General features: G+C 36.4%; 1 protein-coding gene and 1 pseudogene across 1 annotated transcript; one reads left to right on the top strand and one right to left on the bottom strand.

Moving 5' to 3' along the window:
• Positions 1 to 18,667, top strand: part of LOC140847222 (olfactory receptor 13D1-like) — a 59,105-nt pseudogene that overhangs the window by 18,820 nt on the left and 21,618 nt on the right.
• On the bottom strand, positions 15,772 to 17,122 carry LOC118966934 (olfactory receptor 13C2). Its single transcript, XM_036990562.2, has one exon. The coding sequence runs from the start codon at positions 17,120 to 17,122 to the stop codon at positions 16,169 to 16,171; it is 954 nt and encodes a 317-aa protein (XP_036846457.1). The 3' UTR covers positions 15,772 to 16,168.

The raw sequence follows: 18,667 nt of genomic DNA, 5'->3' as shown, positions 1-18,667 counted from the left end.
TCTAAAATATATAAATAATTCACATGCCGCAACACCTCAAAAGCAAATAACCGGATAAAAAAAATGGGCAGAGGATATGAAGAGACAATCCTCCTAAAAAGAAAGTCAGATGGCCAACAGGCACATGAAAAGATGCTCCACATCACTAATTGTCAGGGAAATGCAATGAAAACCCACAATGGGATATCACCTCACACCAGTTAAGCCAGTATTGAAAAGACTAAGAACAACAAATGCTGGCAAGGATGCATTGAAAGGGAAACCCTCCTACACTGCTGATGGGAATGTAAACTACTTCAACCATTGTGGAATGCAGTATGGAGGTTCCTCAAAAAACTAAAAATAGAAATGCCATTTGACCCAGGAATTCCACTCCTAGAAATTTACCCAAAGAATGCAAGTTCTCAGATTCAAAAAGACATATGCACCCCTATGTTCATTGCAGCAGTATTTACCATAGCCAAGATATGGATGGAACCTAAGTGTCCATCAGTAGATAAATGCATAAAGAAGAGGTGGTACATGTATACAATTGAATACTATTCAGCCATAAGAAAGAAACAAATCCTACCATTTGCAACAACATGAATGGAGCTGTAGCATAGTATGCTCAGTGAAATAAGCCAGGCAAAGAAAAACAAGTGCCAAATGATTTCCATAATTTGTGGAGTATAACAATGAAGCAAAACTGAAGGAGCAAAACAGAAGCAGACTCACAGTCTCTAACAAGGGAGTAGTGGTTACCAAAGGGGAGTTGTGTGGAAGGGCAGGTGGGGCGGGAGGGAGAAGGGGATTGAGGGGTATCATGTTTAGTACACATGGTGTGGGGCATCACAGGGAAGACAGTGTCGCGGAGAAGGCAAATAGTGAATATGTGGCATCTTACTAAACTGATGGACAGTGACTGCAATGGTGTATTGGGGAGGACTAGATAATATTGGTGAATGTAGTATTCACACTGTTTTTTCATGTGAAACCTTCATAAGAGTGTATATCAAAAACACCTTAATAAAAAAAAAGAATAGTAGAGCCACATAATAGAAGCAGTAGAGATCCTAAACGATTTTAACATAAAAAGGTGTTCAAATTTTGCCAAGTGCTTTTTCTGCATTGTGTAATTTTTCCTTTTGTTCTCCATTAACCTAATATCTATACTCCTAAGTCTATTTTAGTAATAGATTTTTCTGACATTAGACCACTTTTGAATTCTTGGCATATATGCTGGTTAAACATGTTATCTTTTTAAATACACTATTTGACTGGGTTAGCTAATATTTTAATTAGGGATTTTACATTTCTGGTCATTACAATGAAACTTATATATTTTAAATTTGTTAAAACTTGCTTTATGGCCCATTATTTGCTCAATTTTTTAGAAATGTCCTACTGTACTTGAAAAGAATGTTTATTCTGTAGTTGATAATTGCAGTGTGCTAAATATATCCATTGGATCATAATAGTTCAAACTGGGGTTCAAAACATCTGTATACTTAGTGATTTCTTTTACCTGCTTGATCAATTATTGAGATGAACTACAATCCCCTATGAATATAGATTATATTTGTCTATTTTTTCTTCCACATCTAAATTTTTTGTTTAATATAAAAAAACTTAACTTAAAAAAAATACCTGTCAGTAAAAATATTTATTTCCAGAGTAGATGAGAAATTGCTCTGATTCACACTAATTTAGTCAGTGTTATTAGTGATAGGCTGGCATCCCTTCTAACTGGATCCAAACATTAAAAAATGAGCACACATATACTCATCAGTAAATGTGGATCTATTAATTTATTAAACATTCTACCAAAATTTGACAGCTGCTGAATTCTTGACCAAATTTGTTTCAGACCAGTATTTTCTATGTGTATCAGGCAGGATGCAGACACATATCTACATGTGTCCAGAATAATGCTTTATGACTCATGAGGGAATTTGACAAGAAAAACATTACTGTGCTTGTAGTCTTACGGTGACCTTTCTTCAAAATTCATTCTGTATGCAGGGCATAGCTTCCAGAGGGCTCAATATAATCTAAGGAAGGCAGTAAATTCACAGAAAATTCAGAAAAGTGTTATTCTTCAAAACTCAAGATATTTCACGGATGTGATAACTCAATGTCATATTAACCAAGTACATTTTGTCCCAGATTTACACAGATTCCAGGAACTAATTCCCCCAATCTAACGGAGAGTGGAAAGTGTATTTTTTCATTTTTTAATTCATTCATTCATTCATTCATTCATTCATTCATTCATTCATTCATTTGTCTATCTGTTTATTTATTGCATTTTTTAAATTTTTGGTATCATTAATATCCAATTAAATGAGCAACATTATGGTTACTAGATTCCCCCCATTATCAAGAACCCACCACACACCCCATTACAGTCACTGTCCATCAGCATAGTAAGATGCTATAGAATCACTACTTGTCCTCTCTGTGCTATTCTGCCTTCCCCAGGTCACCTCCCCATCACCAATACATTACAATAGCCTTTTGTCCCCTTATCCCTCCCTTTCAACCCATTCCCCCTTGTCCCTTTTGCTTTGGTAACTGTTAGTCCATTCTTAGGTTCTGTGAGTCTGCTACTGTTTTGTTCCTTCAGGTTTTTCTTTGTTCTTCTGCTCTACAGATGAGCGAAATCATTTGGTACTTGTCTTTCTCCATCTGGCTTATTTCACTGTGCACAATACCCTCTAGCTCCATCCATGTTGTTGCAAATGGTAGGATTTGTTTTCTTCTTATGGCTGAATAATATTCCATTGTGTATATGTACAACTTCTTTATCCATTCATCTACTGATGGACACTTAGATTGCTTCCAATTCTTGGCTTTTGTAAATAGAGCTGCGATAAATACAGGGGAGCATATGTCTTTTACAAACTGGGCTGCTGCTGTATTCTTAGGGTAAATTCCTAGGAGTGGAATTCCTGGGTCAAATGGTATTTCTGTTTTTAGTTTTTTGAGGAATCTCCATACTGCTTTCCACAATGGTTGAACTAATTTACATTCCCACCAGCAGCGTAGGAGGGTTCCCCTTTCTCCACAACCTCACCAACATTTGTTGTTGTTTGCCTTTTGGATGTTGGCCATCCTAACCAGTGTGAGGTGATATCTCACTGTGGTTTAAACTTGCATTTCTCTGATGATTAGCGATGTGGAGCAACTTTTCATGAGCCTGTTGGCCATATGAATTTCTTCTTTGTAGAAGTGTCTGCTCAGATCCTCTGCCCATTTTTTTAATTGGCTTATTTGATTTCTGTTTGCTGAGGTGCCTGAGTTCTTTATATATTTTGGATGTCAACCCCTTATGAGATATGTCATTTATGACTATATTCTCCCATACTGTAGGATGCCCTTTTGTTCTACTGAAGGTGTCCTTTCCTGTACAGAAACTTTTTAGTTTGACATAGACCCACTTGTTCATTTTTGCTTTTGTGTCCCTAGCCTGGGGAGATATGTTCATGAAGTGGTTGCTCATGTTTATGTCCAAGAGAGTTTTGTCTATGTTTTCTTCTAAGAGTTTTATGGTTCCATGACTCAAATTCAGGTCTTTGGTCCATTTCAAGTTTATCTTTGTGCATAGTTATGCAGTAATCCAGTTTCATTGTCTTACATGTAGCTGTCCAGTTCTGCCAACACCAGCTGTTGCAGAGGCTGTCATTTCCCCATTGTATATTCATGGCTCCTTTATCATATATTAATTGACCATATATGCTTGGCTTAATATCTGCACCATCTATTCTGTTCCACCGGTCTGTGGGTCTGTTCTTCTGCCAGTACCAAATTGTTTTGATTACTGTGGCTTTGGAGGAGAGCTTGAAGTAGGGAAATGAGATACCCCCTGCTTTACTCTTCCTTCTCAGGATTGCTTTGGCTATTCAGGAACTTTTGTGGTTCCATATGAATTTTAAAACTATTTGTTCCAGTTCATTGAAGACTGCTGTCGGTATTTTGATAGGGATTTCATTGAATCTGTAGATTGCTTTAGGCAGGTGGCCATTTTGAAAATATTAATTCTTCTTGCCCAAGAGCATGGGATGAATTTCCATTTATTAGTGTCCTCTTGTAGTTTTCAGGGTATAGGACTTTCACTTTGTTTAGGTTTATTTCTAGGTATTTTATTCTTTTTGATGCAATTGTGAATGGAATTGTTTTCCTGATTTCTTTTTCTGGTAGTTCATCATTAGCGTATAGGAATGCAACAGATTTCTGTGTATTAATTTTGTCTCCTGCAACTTTGCTGAATTCAGATATAACTTCTAGTAGTTTTGCAGTGAATCTTCAGGGTTTTTTATGTACAATATCTTGTCATCTGCAAACAGTGAAAGTTTGGCTTCTTCCTTACCAATCTGGATGCATTTTATTCCTTTATGTTGTCTGATTGCCATGGCTCCAGAACTATGTTTAATAAAAGTGGGAAGAGTGGGCATACTTGCCTTGTTCCAAATCTTATGGGAAAAGCTTTCAGATTCTTGCTGTTGAGTATGATGTTGGCTGTGGGTTTGTCATATATGGCCTTTATTATGTTGAGGTACTTGGCCCTCTATATCCATTTTGTTGAGAGTTTTTATCATGAATGGATGTTGAATTTTGTAAAAAGTTTTTTCGGCATCTATGGAGATGATCATGTGGTTTTTGTACTTTTGTTGATGTGGTGGATGATGTTGATGGATCTTCGAATATTGTACTATCCTTGCATCACTGGAATAAACACTTATTGATCATGGTGTATGATCCTCTTGATGTATTTTTTTGTGTGTCATTAATCTACAATTACATGAGGAACACTATGTTTACTTTACTAGGCTCCCCCCTTCACCAAGTCCCCCCCACAAACCCCATTACAGTCACAGCCTATCAGTGTAGTAAGATGCTGTAGAGTAACTACTGGTCTTCACTGTCTTGCACATCCCTCACTGTGGCCCCCACCACACATTATACATACTAATTGTAATGCCCCCTTTCTTCTCTCCCCTTATCTCTCTTTTCCCACCCATCCTCCCAGTCCCTTTCCCTTTAGCAACTGTTAGTCCATTCTTCGGTTCTGTGAGTCTGCTGCTGTTTTGTTCCTTCAGGTTTTTCTTTGTTCGTATACTCCACATATGAGTGAAATCATTTGATACTTGTCTTTCTCAGCTTAACTTATTTCACTGAGCATAATACCCTCCAGCTTCATCCATGTTGTTGCAAATGGTAGGATTTGTTTTCTTCCTATGGCTGAATAATATTCCATTGTGTATATGTACCACATCTTCTTTATCCATTCATCTACTGATGGACACTTAAGTTGCTACCACTTCTTGGCTATTGTAAACAGTGCTGTGATAAACATAGGGGTGCATCTGTCTTTTTCAAACTGGGCTGCTGCATTCTTAGGGTAAACTCCTAGAAGTGGAATTCCTGGGTCAAATGGTATTTCCATTTTGAGCTTTTTGAAGAACCTCCATACTGCTTTCCACACTGGTTCCCACCAGCAGTGTAGGAGGGTTCCCATTTTTCTACAACCTCACCAACATTTGTTGTTGTTTGTCTTTTGGATGGTAGTGATCCATCCTGGTGTGAGGTGATAACTCATTGGGTTTTAATTTGCATTTCTCTGATGACTAGCGATGTGGAGCAACTTTTAATGAGCCTGTTGGCCATCTGAATTTCTTCTTTGGAGAACTATCTGCTCAGCTCCAGTGCTCATTTTTTAATTGGATTATTTTCTCTTTGTTTGTTGAGGTACATGAGCTCTTTATATATTTTGGATGTCACCCTTTTATCAGATCTATCATTTATGAATATATTCTCCCATACAGTAGGATACCTTTTTGTTCTACTGATGGTGTCCTTTACTGTACAGAAGTTTTTCAGCTTGATATAGTCCCACTTGCTCATTTTTGCTTTTGTTTCCCTTGCCCAGGGAGATATGTTCATGAAGAAGTCGCTCATATTTATGTCCAAGAGATTTTTCCCTATGTTTTTTTCTAAGAGTTTTATGGTTTCATGACTTACATTCAGGTCTTTGATCCATTTCGAATTTACTTTTGTGTATGGGGTTAGACAGTGGTCCAGTTTCATTCTCTTACATGTAGCTGTCCAGTTTTGCAAACACCAGCTGTTGAAGAGGCTCTCATTTCCCCATTGTATGTCCATAGCTACTTTATCATATATTAATTGACCATATATGTTAGGGTTAATATGTGGACTCTCTATTCTGTTCCACTGGTCTGTGGCTCTGTTCTTGTGCCAGTACCAAATTGTCTTGATTACTGTAGCTCTGTAGTAGAGCTTGAAGTTGGGGAGCAAGATTCCCCCCCACTTTATTCTTCCTTCTCAGGATTGCTTTGGCTTTCAGGATCTTAGGTGGTTCCATATGAGTTTTTGAACTATTTTTTCTAGTTCATTGAAGAATGCTGTTGGTAATTTGACAGGGATTGCATTGAATCTGTAGATTGCTTTAGTCAGGATGGCCATTTTGATAATATTAATTCTTCCTAGCCAAGAGCATGGGATGTGTTTCCATTTGTTAGTGTCCTCTTTAATTTCTCTTAAGAGTGTCTTGTAGTTTTCAGGGTATAGTTTCCTCACTTCCTTGGTTAGGTTTATTCCTAGGTATTTTATTCTTTTTGGTGCCATTATGAATGGAATTGTTTTCCTGATTTCTCTTTCTATTAGTTCATTGTTAGTGTATAGGAAAGCCACAGATTTCTGTGTGTTAATTTTGAATCCCACAACTTTGCTGAATTCATATATTAGTTCTACTAGTTTTGGAGTGGAGTCTTTAGGTTTTTTTATATACAAAATCAAGTCATTTGCAAATAGTGACAGTTTGGCTTCTTCTTTACCAATCTCGATGAATTGCATTTCTTTGTTTTGTCTAATTGCCATGGCTAGAACGTCCAGTACTATGTTGAATAACAGCGGGGACAGTGGGCATCCCCGTCTTGTTCCCGACCTTTAAGGAAAAGCTTTCAGCTTCTCGCTGTTAAGTATGATGTTGCCTGTGGGTTTGTCATACATGGCCTTTATTATGTTGAGGTACTTGCCCTCTATACGCATTTTGTTGAGAGTTTTTATCATGAATGGATGTTGAATTTTGTCAAATACTTTTTCAGCATCTATGGAGATGATCATGTGATTTTTGTCCTTTTCTTTATGTGGTGGATGATGTTGATGGATTTTCAAATGTTGTACCACCCTTGCATCCCTGAGATGAATCCCACTTGTTCATGGTGTATAATCCTTGGTGTACTTTTGAATTCGGTTTGCTAATATTTTGTTGACTATTTTTGCATCTATGTTCATCAGGGATATTGGTCTGTATTTTCTTTTTTGGTGAGGTCTTTGCCTGGTTTTGGTATTAGGGTGATGTTGGCTTCATAGAATGAGTTTGGGAGTATTCCCTGCTCTTCTATTTTTTGGAAAACTTCAAGGTCAGTGGGTAGTCTGTCTTCTCTGTATGTCTGATAAAATTTTGTGGTATATCCATGAGGCCCAAGGGTTTTGCTCTTGGTTAGTTTTTTGGTTACTGCTTCAATTTCATTAATGATAATTGGTGTGTTTAGATTTTCTGTTTCTTTCTTGGTCAGTCTTGGAAGGTTGTATTTTCCCAGGAAATTGTCCATTTCTTCTAGGTTTTCCAGCTTCTTAGCATATAGGTTTTCATAGTGTTCTCTAATAATTCTTGGTATTTCTTTAGGGTCCATCATGATTTTTCCTTTCTTTTTTCTGATTCTGTTGATGTGTGTTGATTCTCTTTTTCTCTTAATAAGTCTGGCTAGAAACTTGTCTATTCTGTTTATTTTCTCAAAGAACCAGCTCTTGGTTTCATTGATTTTTTTCTATTGTATTCTTTTCAATTTTATTTATTTCTGACCTTTATTATGCCCCTCCTTCTCCTGGCTTTAGGCCTCATTTGTTCTTCTTTTTCAAATTTTGATATTTGTCACTTTAGACTCTTCCTTTGGAATTCTTCCTTCTTTAAATATGCCTGGATAGCTATATATTTCCATCTTAAAACTGCCTTCACTCATCCCACAGAAGTTGGGGCTTTGTGTTGTTGTTGTCATTTGTTTCCATATACTGCTGGATCTTTTTTTTAATTTGGTCATTGATCCATTGATTATTTAGGAGCATGTTGTTAACCCTCCATGTGTTTGTGAGGCTTTTTGCTTTCTTTGTACAATTTATTTCTTGTTTTATACCTTTGTGGTCTGAGAAGTTGGTTGGTAGAATTTCAATCTTTTTTAATTTACTGAGGTTCTTTTTGTGGCCTATTATGTGGTATATTCTGGAGAACGTTCCATTTGCACTTGAGAAGAATGTGTATCCTGTTGCTTTTGGGTGTAGAATTCTATAGATGTCTATTAGGTCCATCTGTTGTACTATGTTGTTCAATGCCTCTGTGCCCTTATTTATTTTCTTTCTGGTGCATCTGTCCTTTGAGTGAGTGGTGCATTGAAGTCTCCTAAAACGAATGCATTGCATTCTATTTCCTCCTTTAATTCTGTTAGTATTTGTTTCACATGTGTCGGTGCCCCTGTATTGGGTGCATATATATTTATAATGGTTATTTCCTCTTGTTGGACTGACCTCTATCATTATGTAATGTCCTTCTTTATCTCTTGTGACTTTCTTTGTTTTGAAGTCTATTTTGTCTCATACTAGTACTGCAACACCTGCTTTTTTTTCCTTGTTGTTTGCCTGAAATATCTTTTTCCATCCCTTAACATTTAGTCTGTGCCTGTCTTTCAGTTTGAGGTGAGTCTCTTGTAAGCAGCATATAGATGGGTCTTGGTTTTTTATCCATTCTATTACTCTGTGTCTTTTGATTGGTGCATTCTGTCCATTTACATTTAGGGTGATTATTGAAAGATATGTACTTATTGCTATTGCAGGCTTTAGATTCATGTTTACCAAAGGTTCAAGTTAGCTTCTTTCCTATCTTACTGTCCAACTTAACTCACTTACTGAGCTATTATAAACACAGTCTGATGATTCTTTATCTCTCTCCCTTCTTATTCCTCCTCCTCAATTCTTTGTATGTTAGGTGTTTTATTTTGTGCTCTTTTGTGTTTCCTTTGAATGCTTTTCTGCGTAGTTGATTTTATTTTTGCCTGTAGTTAGTATTTGATTGTTCTGCTTTCTTTGCTGTGACTTTATTTTCTCTGGTGACATCTATTTAGCCTTAGGAGTGCTTCCATCTAGAGCAGTCCCTCTACAATACTCTGTAGAGGTGGTTTGTGGGAGGCAAATTCCCTCAACTTTTGCTTGTCTGGGAATTGTTTAATCCCTAATTCATATTGAAATGATAGTCATGCTGGATACAGTATTCTTGGTTTAAGGCCCTTCTGTTTCATTGTATTACATATATCATGCCATTCACTTCTGGCCTGTAAGGTTTCTATTGAGAAGTCTGATGATAGCCTGATGGGTTTTCATTTGTTGGTGATCTTTTTCCTCTCTCTGGCTGCCTTTAATACTCTGTCCTTGTCCTTGATCTTTGCCATTTTAATTATTATGTGTCTTGGTTTTGTCCTCCTTGGGTCCCTGCTGTTTGGAGTTCTGTGTACTTCCGTGGTCTGAGAGATTATTTCCTCCCCACGTTCAGGGAAGTTTCCAGCAATTATTTCTTCAAATACACTTTCTATCCCTTTTTCTCTCTCTTCTTCTTCTAGTACCCCTATAATGCAGATATTGTTCTGTTTGGATTGATCACACAGTTCTCTTAATACTCTTTCATTCCTGGAGATCCTTTTATCTCTCTCTGCATCAGTTTCTCTGTGTTCCCGTTCTCTGATCTCTATTCCATTGACAGCCTCTTGCACATCATCCATTCTGCTTTTAAGTCCTTCCATAGATTGTTTTATTTCTGTATTCTCCCTCCCAACTTTATCTGTTAGCTCTTGGATTTTTCTCTGCAGCTCCATCAGCATGGTTATGACCTTTATTTTGAATTCTTTTTCAGGAAGATTCATTAAATCTATCTCCCCAGGTTCCCTCTTAGGGGATGTCTGGGTTATTCTTGTCTGTATCAAATTATTCTGCCTTTTCATGTTTATAGAGTTCATTGTAGGCAGTTGGCGCATGTGTCAGATGGGAGAACAAAGTCCCTTCCTGCTTGCCTGTTGCCTTCCCTTTCTGTGATAACAGTGACCCCTAGTGGCTTTTGCTGGGCAGCTGTGTGCTAACGGGGCCTCTGAGTCTGGCCTGGGTGGCTGCGGACGGGGCTCTGCACAGCTGCTGTTGGCGTGCCCGGTCTCATTCTGTTGCTCCACTATGGTAGGGCTGTGTCAGGGGGTAACTAGCAGGAGGCTGTTTATCACCGTGAGGCGCCCCAGAGCTGTGCTGCCTCCCAGAGGGTTAGGGCTTTTGGAGTTCCCTGGGATTCCCAGCTGCTGGGCTGTGTGTGCTGGAACACTTCCATCCAGCTGTGAAGCTCCTGTCCCTTTAAGACTTTCAAAAAGCACACACTTTTCTTTTGTTCCAGGGGCACTGGCTGTGGGGATGTGATTGCAGATTTTACTGTTACGTTTCCCTAGTATTCAGCACATCATACACTGTGTGTCTGCACTTCCAGTGTGGATGACTAGGGCTGGGTATTTAGCAGTACTTGGCTCCCACTCCCTCCCTGCTCCAACTCCTCTCCTCCCATCGGAGAGTTGGGGTGGGGGGGGTGCGCTTGGGTCCTGCTGGGCTGCAGCTTGTATCTTACCCGTTTCATGAGGTGCTGGGTTCTCGCAGGTGTAGATGTAGCCTGACTCTTGTCCTGTATCTTTTGGTCTCTCTTTTAGGTAGTTGTATTTGTTGTATTTTTAAAAATATATATGGTTTTGGGAGGAGATTTCTACTGCCCTACTCATGCTGCCATCTTGGCTCCTCCGCCCTCTTGATGTATTTTTGAATTCAGCTTCCTAATATTTTGCTGAGTAATTTTGCATCTATTTTCATCAGAGATATTGTTCTGTAGTGTTCTTTTTTTGTGGTGTCTTTGCCTGGTTTCGGTACTAGAGTGATGCTGGCTCCATAGAATGAATTTGGAAGTATTACCTCCTCTTCTATTTTTTTGGGAAACTTCAAGGAGAATGGGTATTACGTCTTCTCTAAGTGTCTGATAAAATTTAGTGGTAAATCCATCTGGTCCAGTGGTTTAGTTCTTGTATACTTTTTGATTACTGATTCAATTTCATTGCTGGTAATTGGTCTGTTTACATTTTCTGTTTCTTCCTGGGTCATTCTTGGAAGGTTGTATTTTTCTAGAAAGTTGTCCATTTATTCTAGGTTATTGAGTTTGCTAACATAAAGATTTTCATAATATTCTCTAATAATTCTTTATATTTCTATAGTGTCTGTAGTGAATTTTCCTTTCTCATTTCTGATTCTGTTTATGTTTGTATATTCTATTTTCCTCTTAATAAGTCTGGTTAGGGGTTTATCTATTTTGTTTATTTTCTCAAAGAACAAGCTCTTGGTTTTATTAATATTTTATATTGTTTTATTCTTCTCAATTTTATTTATTTCTGCTCTGATCTTTATTATATCCCTCCTTCTGCTGACTTTGGGCCTCATTTGCTCTTCCTTTTCCAGTTTCCGTAATTGTGAATTTAGACTATTCATTTGGGATTGTTCTTCCTTCTTTAAATAGGCCTGAATTGCTATCTACTTTCTTCTTAGAACTGCCTTTGCTGTGTCCCACAGAAGTTGGGGCATTGTGCTGTTGTCATTTGTGTCCATATATTGCTTGATCTCTGTTATAATTTGGTCATTGATCCATTGATTATTTAAGGAGCATGTTGTTAAGCCTCCATGTGTTTGTGAACCTTTTTGTTTTCTTTGTACAATTTATTTCTAGTTTTATACCTTTGTGATCTGAGAAGTTATTACTAAAATTTCAATCATTTTTAACCTACTTAGGCTCTTTTTGTGGTCAAGTATGTGGTCTGTTCTGGAAAATGTTCTATGTGCACATGAGAAAAATGTATATCCAGCTGCTTTTGTGTGTAGAGTTCTGTAGATGTCTGTTAGTTCCATCTGTTTTAATATGTTGTTCAGTGCCTCTGTCTCCTTAGTTATCTTTTGTCTTGTTGACCTGTCCTTTAGAGTGAGTGGAATGTTGAAGTCTCCTAGAATGAATGCATTGCATCCGATTTCCCTTTTTAATTCTGTTAGTATTTGTTTCACATATGTAGGTGCTCCTGTGTTGGATGCATAGACATTTATAATGGTTACTTCCTCTTGTTAGACTGACCCCTTTATCATTATGTAATATCCTGAAAGTGTGTTTTTTAATGTCAGTCGATTCAGAGTCATAGCAAACACATTTTGACTTTTTCAAACTCCCTTAGAATTTGTGGAATTGCTAATGTCAGCTCATTTTTGAAGATTCCAATTTATTTAGCTGATTCTATATCAACTATATGTCAATAAAAAAGAGGAGAAAAAATTATATTTTGGCCTTATAAGGCCATTAGCAAGTAGAATATCAAGGATATCTTATAAGGAATGTCTTGATGCAATAAGATACACAAACAGACAAAAACAAAAGTAAATATATGTGCAAATGTATGACCATAAGGCAATTTTACCTAAAGAGAAGAGGTAAATCTGTATCCATAATGAGGAATAGGGAAGTATTTAAAATTGTTACTATTTGCCTATAGATATTACTCCATTATATTTTAATACTTAATGTTAAATATGAGTAATAGTTCAAGGATTACAAGCTCAAAATAGATTTCTCATTGTATACTCCTCATCTCACAAGAGACAAAAGCAAAAAGAGTGATCTAATGAAAAGATATCATGTCCCAGTGGAAAAAAACAGAGTTATTTTTTTTGGACTGTCATGCATTTGTTATTTCATAATCACATATCATTTTAGATGGGTTGGTTGCCAGTCCTCCCAAATAAAGAAGAAAAGGATAAACAATACTTTTATAAACAGATGATAGTTTTATTGTCCTAACAAGGAGCTACCAGAAATAATTACCATGCTAGTAAAATATTGCTTTAAATAACACAGGTCCAAAAAAAGTTATTATTATAGTTGGACATTATACAGTTTTCAGTAACAATTAACAGTCTATTTGGAGCATGTTTTCTTAACAGAATATCTACAACTCAATGAAAGACTCATCCACTTAATCTGAAGAGTCCCTGGGAGTACCTCATGTGCTGCATATTTTGTGCCCAATCTGTCCCTCTTTGGATACTGACATCATAATGTTATGATCTGCTATTTCTATCAGTTCCCTGGAGCCTGTCACTTCTGCTGCTTCTAATAGGCCTTACTATTTAGGATGACTGTGTATTAGATCATTTAAACTAGTACACTTTTGACTGTGAAAGGAAGAACTGTTACTAATTACATCAGAACAACTGTTAATTAGACTCCTTCTGGGAAAACACAGACTTATGGTCACCACTGCAACACTGTTTACATTAAAACCATGATGTTTCAATGCCTGCAAAACATATCACACACAAAAACAATAGGTATTTACTTTGTTACCAGCACCCAAAAACTGCTTTTTATACCCTGGCTGACAGCAGATACTAAGCTTTGGCCTGCACCTGATCATTTCCAAAGACCAGACTAAAGTTCATGGAGTCAGGCTGGGAAAACAGTCTCTGGACAGATATATAGATATATATCACACTCACTTCTCTCAGAGTCTGGGTGCTAATAAATTTAAGCTAAAAATTAGAATCTGAACACAGTGAACTCTATTAACATAACAATAAACTGGAAACTAAGGGGGAGAGTTGGATGATGAGGAATCTTCATGAAAGCTAATGTATAATTAGGGTTCTCTTTATTCATTTTCTGCATTGCCATTGCCTTATATCTTACTCATATCTCCATTAGTAAATAGAAGCCCAGAGCTGGCTATAGTTCAGGAAATGAAGGGAAGGTAAATGAATGCATGAGATGAAACAAAAAGGACGAAGAACTGCATCAACAGTGATGATAGTGAAGAACAGGCAGAAATGACAAGCAATGAAGCCGACATAGTGGTCTGGAATAAGATGATCAGCCACAACTAGAAGTCTCTAAAGACTCACAGTCAGTCACCTTTGAGGGATTCTATGTCCATCTGAATGGTACAATGTTCTCTTAAGAAAGTCAACTAAATTTCAAAAATTGCTAGTCTATCTGTTTGCTAAGTATTTTCCAAGGAATGACCACTCTGCATTATGGTGGTACCACTTTCTGGGCAGGTGTAGATGACCAGTAATGAATCCACAAGCTCAGAAAATGTGAATCAGCAAAATAATTCAAACACTTTTTAAAAATCTTATTTTGGATAAACTGGGTTCTAGCCAGCTTCTCGTTGACTATCATGATGTCAATGATGAGAGAAAGTAATGAAAACAAATAACACAAAATAATATATGTGACCTTTGCAGAGAAGAAATTCCCAAGAACTCCACCTTGGTAATCAATATATTTGATGTGAAGGCAGGCTGTGAACCTAGATACAAAACCTCTACTTGGGTATGCTGACAGCTTCTGGTATGAGACAAAGTTTGGCTCAGTTTCCCAAAATCTAAACCTTTCTGTATGGAGAAACTATATTTTAAAATATTTTATCCCCACACAGTTTCATAAAGCACACAAATCCAAGAAAAAATCAGTCATATCTTTTCCTTTTTTTTTTTCAAGTTAGGTACAAAAGTCTATGAAAGCTTTAACTTGTGATTCTCTGTTAAATTTCATGGGGGATAAAAAATGGCAATGAAATAAAGAAGCCATTCAACTTTCCTCTTTGTAATATGGTTTTCCATACAACGTACCCTTCTGCCTCATGTCTGAACTACAAGGGGGAAAATACATGTGTACTTTACAGCTAAAATTAAATATGTTTTTTTAATTTGAAGGATAAAATAGAAAACCAATTTTTAATTCTAAATTAACAATTAATAAATAATATTGGATTTTAACTAGTATTAAGCTAAAGCAAGTCAAACAAATAAAAGAAATCAAATAACTTAATATCTAAAGTTTTCTATAGTTCTAGTTCTAAAAGAAACATAAACTAAACTACATAAAATTAAAAATAAAAAAATTCTAATATGACAGCAGGTAAGAAAAAAACAGATATAATATTTAAATAAAAATCGACATCTAATAAGAAAATTTGAAAGTGTGAAATTCAGTTCAAGAATAGATAAAATAAAGGTAAAAATTTTAAAGGTGAAGGTTACCATAACAGAGGAAAGATAGATAAATCGCAAATAAAAATCAAATGTAAAAACCCTCTAAAAGGTAGACCCAGCATTCATTAAAAACAGATCCTTGTTGGATCAGCAATCTAATTCATGAATGAAGATCCAGTGGGACAGAGGAAAAGATATAGTTCTACTTTTACCAGTGATAACTGGCTTAAAATCTATTTACATTCAATTTTAAAAGTTTTAAAAATCAAGTCCAAGTCCAAACATTTAGATCTCACTTATCAGAAGGTCTTTGGAAAGAAGATTGCCAAAGTAGATATGCTGCAGGTAGAAAACAATAGTAATTTGATGCCTCATAGTTAGAGATAAGCAAAAAGTTATTTAAATAATATAGATATAAAAGTATAGGTATGTTATAGAAGAGACATATAATAAATATATTATTATGAACTGATATAAACATAAAATAATAATTCTAGAACCAAAAAGTTCAATAGTAACAAATACTTGGAAGATAATCAGCATTACATACTTAAATAGACACTGAGTAAGTTAAATTATTTTAGCAATTCCAGAATTGGAAATTTACAATTTTAACTGAGTTTTAAAAATCTGAAGCCAGGTTTCACTCTGTCTTGTAAAGAAAGTAAGTGTGAAACTGGTTGTGGAAATAATTTTATCACAAAATTTTTTTTAAGTTTTAATACTAGCGTAACTTTTTTCCTGTCTGGAAATCTCTCTCCCTAGTACTCTATACTTTTATATGCCCTCATTGTCAAGATCCTCAAACACACAACTATAGTTACTGACCCTTAAAACACTGAAATTCACTTACTTAGTTACTGTCATTATGCCCTGTGCCACAAAAGAATATTTTAGGGCTTGAAAGACTTGAGAGATGAATTTGACACAGCAGCAAGGAACTACCTATATGACTTTTTGGTTTCCCTAATTAATTTCCACACTGTGATTATAAAAATTAGGTGCTCTTTTCCATTTACTAGCTAAAAACTTTTCTTCTCAGTAGTTGCTTCACTGCTTCCTTCACATCCTTGTTTCTGAGACTGTAGATTAACGGATTCATCATAGGAGTCATCACCCCATAGAACATGGATATAAGTTTGTCAGTAGCATCCAAGTCATCTGAATTGAGTGTCTCTTTAGACTTGGGTTTCATGTACATGAAGAGAATGGTTCCATAGAATATTATCACCACAGTCAGATGAGCTGAGCAGGTAGAGAAGACTCTCCTTCTCCCCTCAGAAGTGTGAATTTTGAGGATACTGATGATGATTATTGAGTAAGAGATAATGATTAATAACAGTGGTGTCAATATGAACAACGATGTGGCCACAAGCATGATAAACTCATTGCCTGAGATGTCTGCACAGGCCAATTTCATGACAGCCAGAATTTCACAAGAGAAATGATTGATGATGTTATTCCTACAAAAAGGCAATTGTATTACAAACACAGTTTGTACTGCAGAGTTGACAATTCCTATGATCCAGGACCCAGCTGCCATTAGCACATAGGAATCTTTTCTCATAATGACAGGATATCTCAGAGGATTGCAGATAGCCACATACCGGTCAAAGGCCATCATGCCCAGGAGCACACACTCTGTTGTCCCCATGGCCAAGCCTAGAAACATCTGCACTGCACAGCCAGAGAAAGAGATCGTCTTTCTTTCTGAGAGGAAGCTCACCAGCGTGTTGGGAATGGAGGTGGTGGTGTAGCAGATGTCCAGGAAGGAGAGATTTCCCAGGAAGAAGTACATGGGGGTGTGAAGGTGGGAGTCCAAGATGCTGATTAAAATAAGGGTGCCATTGCCCAGAAGGATGACCACATACATTATTAAGATTAGCACAAAAAAGAGTAGCTCAAGTCTTGGGTAACCAGAAAGCCCCTTTAGAAAGAATTCCACCAGAAGTGTTTGGTTCTCCCATTTCATTTTACTGTTTCTCTTTTACCTGTAAGACATTAGAATTTATTAAGACAAATTATATATCTTACTTTGGTTCCTTTCAAATGTGTATCAGTGTAAAAGTATCATACTCCCAGAGATAAATAAAAACAAAAAAGGAAAAGACTAAAGAAAAAAAGGAGAAATAAAGAAACGTGGACCAAGACAGGAAAGGTTTGTGTGGAAAGAAAGAAGGGAAGAGGAAACTAACATATTTCAGGCTATATGCAACATGATTTGTAATTCATTTAGTCTCATCACAGTTCTAGGAGAGGTACTTACACACATTTTACATTCAAATAAATTAAAGCACAATTATTAAGTAAACTTGACTAAAGGTAAATATATAACAGAGCTAACTCTTAAACCTACGTCTTCTCTGCCAAGGCCTAAGCTCATTGTCACATTTGTCATCACATATGTAAGCTAGAGGTTATAATAAAAATAAGCTTTGTGTTATATGTAACTTCACAAGAAACCTCTCTTTTTGGCTACAAACTACCACACAATAGATCAGTGATCTTTTCACTCCTTGAAATTATATTGTGTTTATTACCTGTCATGCCCAGTAGCATGTGGGTACCTTTCTTGTTTACTTCCACAGTCCTAGTGCCTACAACAGAGTAGATGTTCAAAAACACTTGCTGAATAAATGAATAAAATTAAAGGAAAAATAATGACTGACATTTCTTATTCTGTGTCTGTCCTGTACTGTTTTGTGTGTGTGTGTGTGTGTGTGTGTGTGTGTGTGTGTGTGTGTGTGTACATTAATTCATTTACTCTGAATAGCAACCCTATTAGGCAATTGCTATTATTATTAGCATCACCATCTTCATTAAATAGAAGATGAAAATAGAGCAAACAGAAAAGTTAAGTAATTTGCTTGAGGTCAAGTTAATATAGCTAAATAAATGATAGAACCTGGACTTAAGCCCAAGCCATATGGTTGAAGAGTACAAGATCTTAATTGTTCAATTTACAGAGAACTTGGCTCAAAGGCTAGAATATATTGTAATCTAACTGACAGTAGCAACATCTCAAAAGAAATATTACACCAAAAAAGGTAATTCATCAGAAAGAAGCAAGATTTCAACATAATGATTTGATAGCAAATTTTGGATGATTTTTCCTATTTGCCTCCTAATTTGCTGGTGTCTAGAGAACTGCAGTAAACATGATAAAGTGTATTGGAATTTGTATGTAAGATGATAGATAGATAAATAGATAGATAGACAGATAGATAGATACATAGATAGATAGATAAATAGATACTGAAAATGGTGTTTAAAAAACTCAGTGTCTAAATTCCCAGGAAACTTCCTAACAGAAATTTTCTAATACCCCTCACTATGATTCTTTGGGTGGCTATGCACTGGTACCCCTTAGGGGAAAGGCATGGTTTCATCTCTAATGACCTTAACTCCTAAGGGTGAGGAGACAAGCACTCCAATACAGTCTCACTGGATATGCAAATTGGTACATCCTCTATGGAGAACAATTTGACAATATTTATCAAACTCACAAACTCACAAG

Source organism: Manis javanica, chromosome 2, assembly GCF_040802235.1.
Source record: "Manis javanica isolate MJ-LG chromosome 2, MJ_LKY, whole genome shotgun sequence".
Lineage (NCBI taxonomy): Eukaryota > Metazoa > Chordata > Mammalia > Pholidota > Manidae > Manis > Manis javanica.
The sequence above is the reverse complement of the archived record's forward strand: the minus strand, read 5'-3'. Positions and strand labels throughout refer to the sequence as shown.

Coding starts and splice junctions, on each gene's coding strand:
- LOC118966934 (XM_036990562.2), bottom strand. CDS start 17,122: ATGAAATGGGAGAACCAAACACTTCTGGTGGAATTCTTTCTAAAGGGG.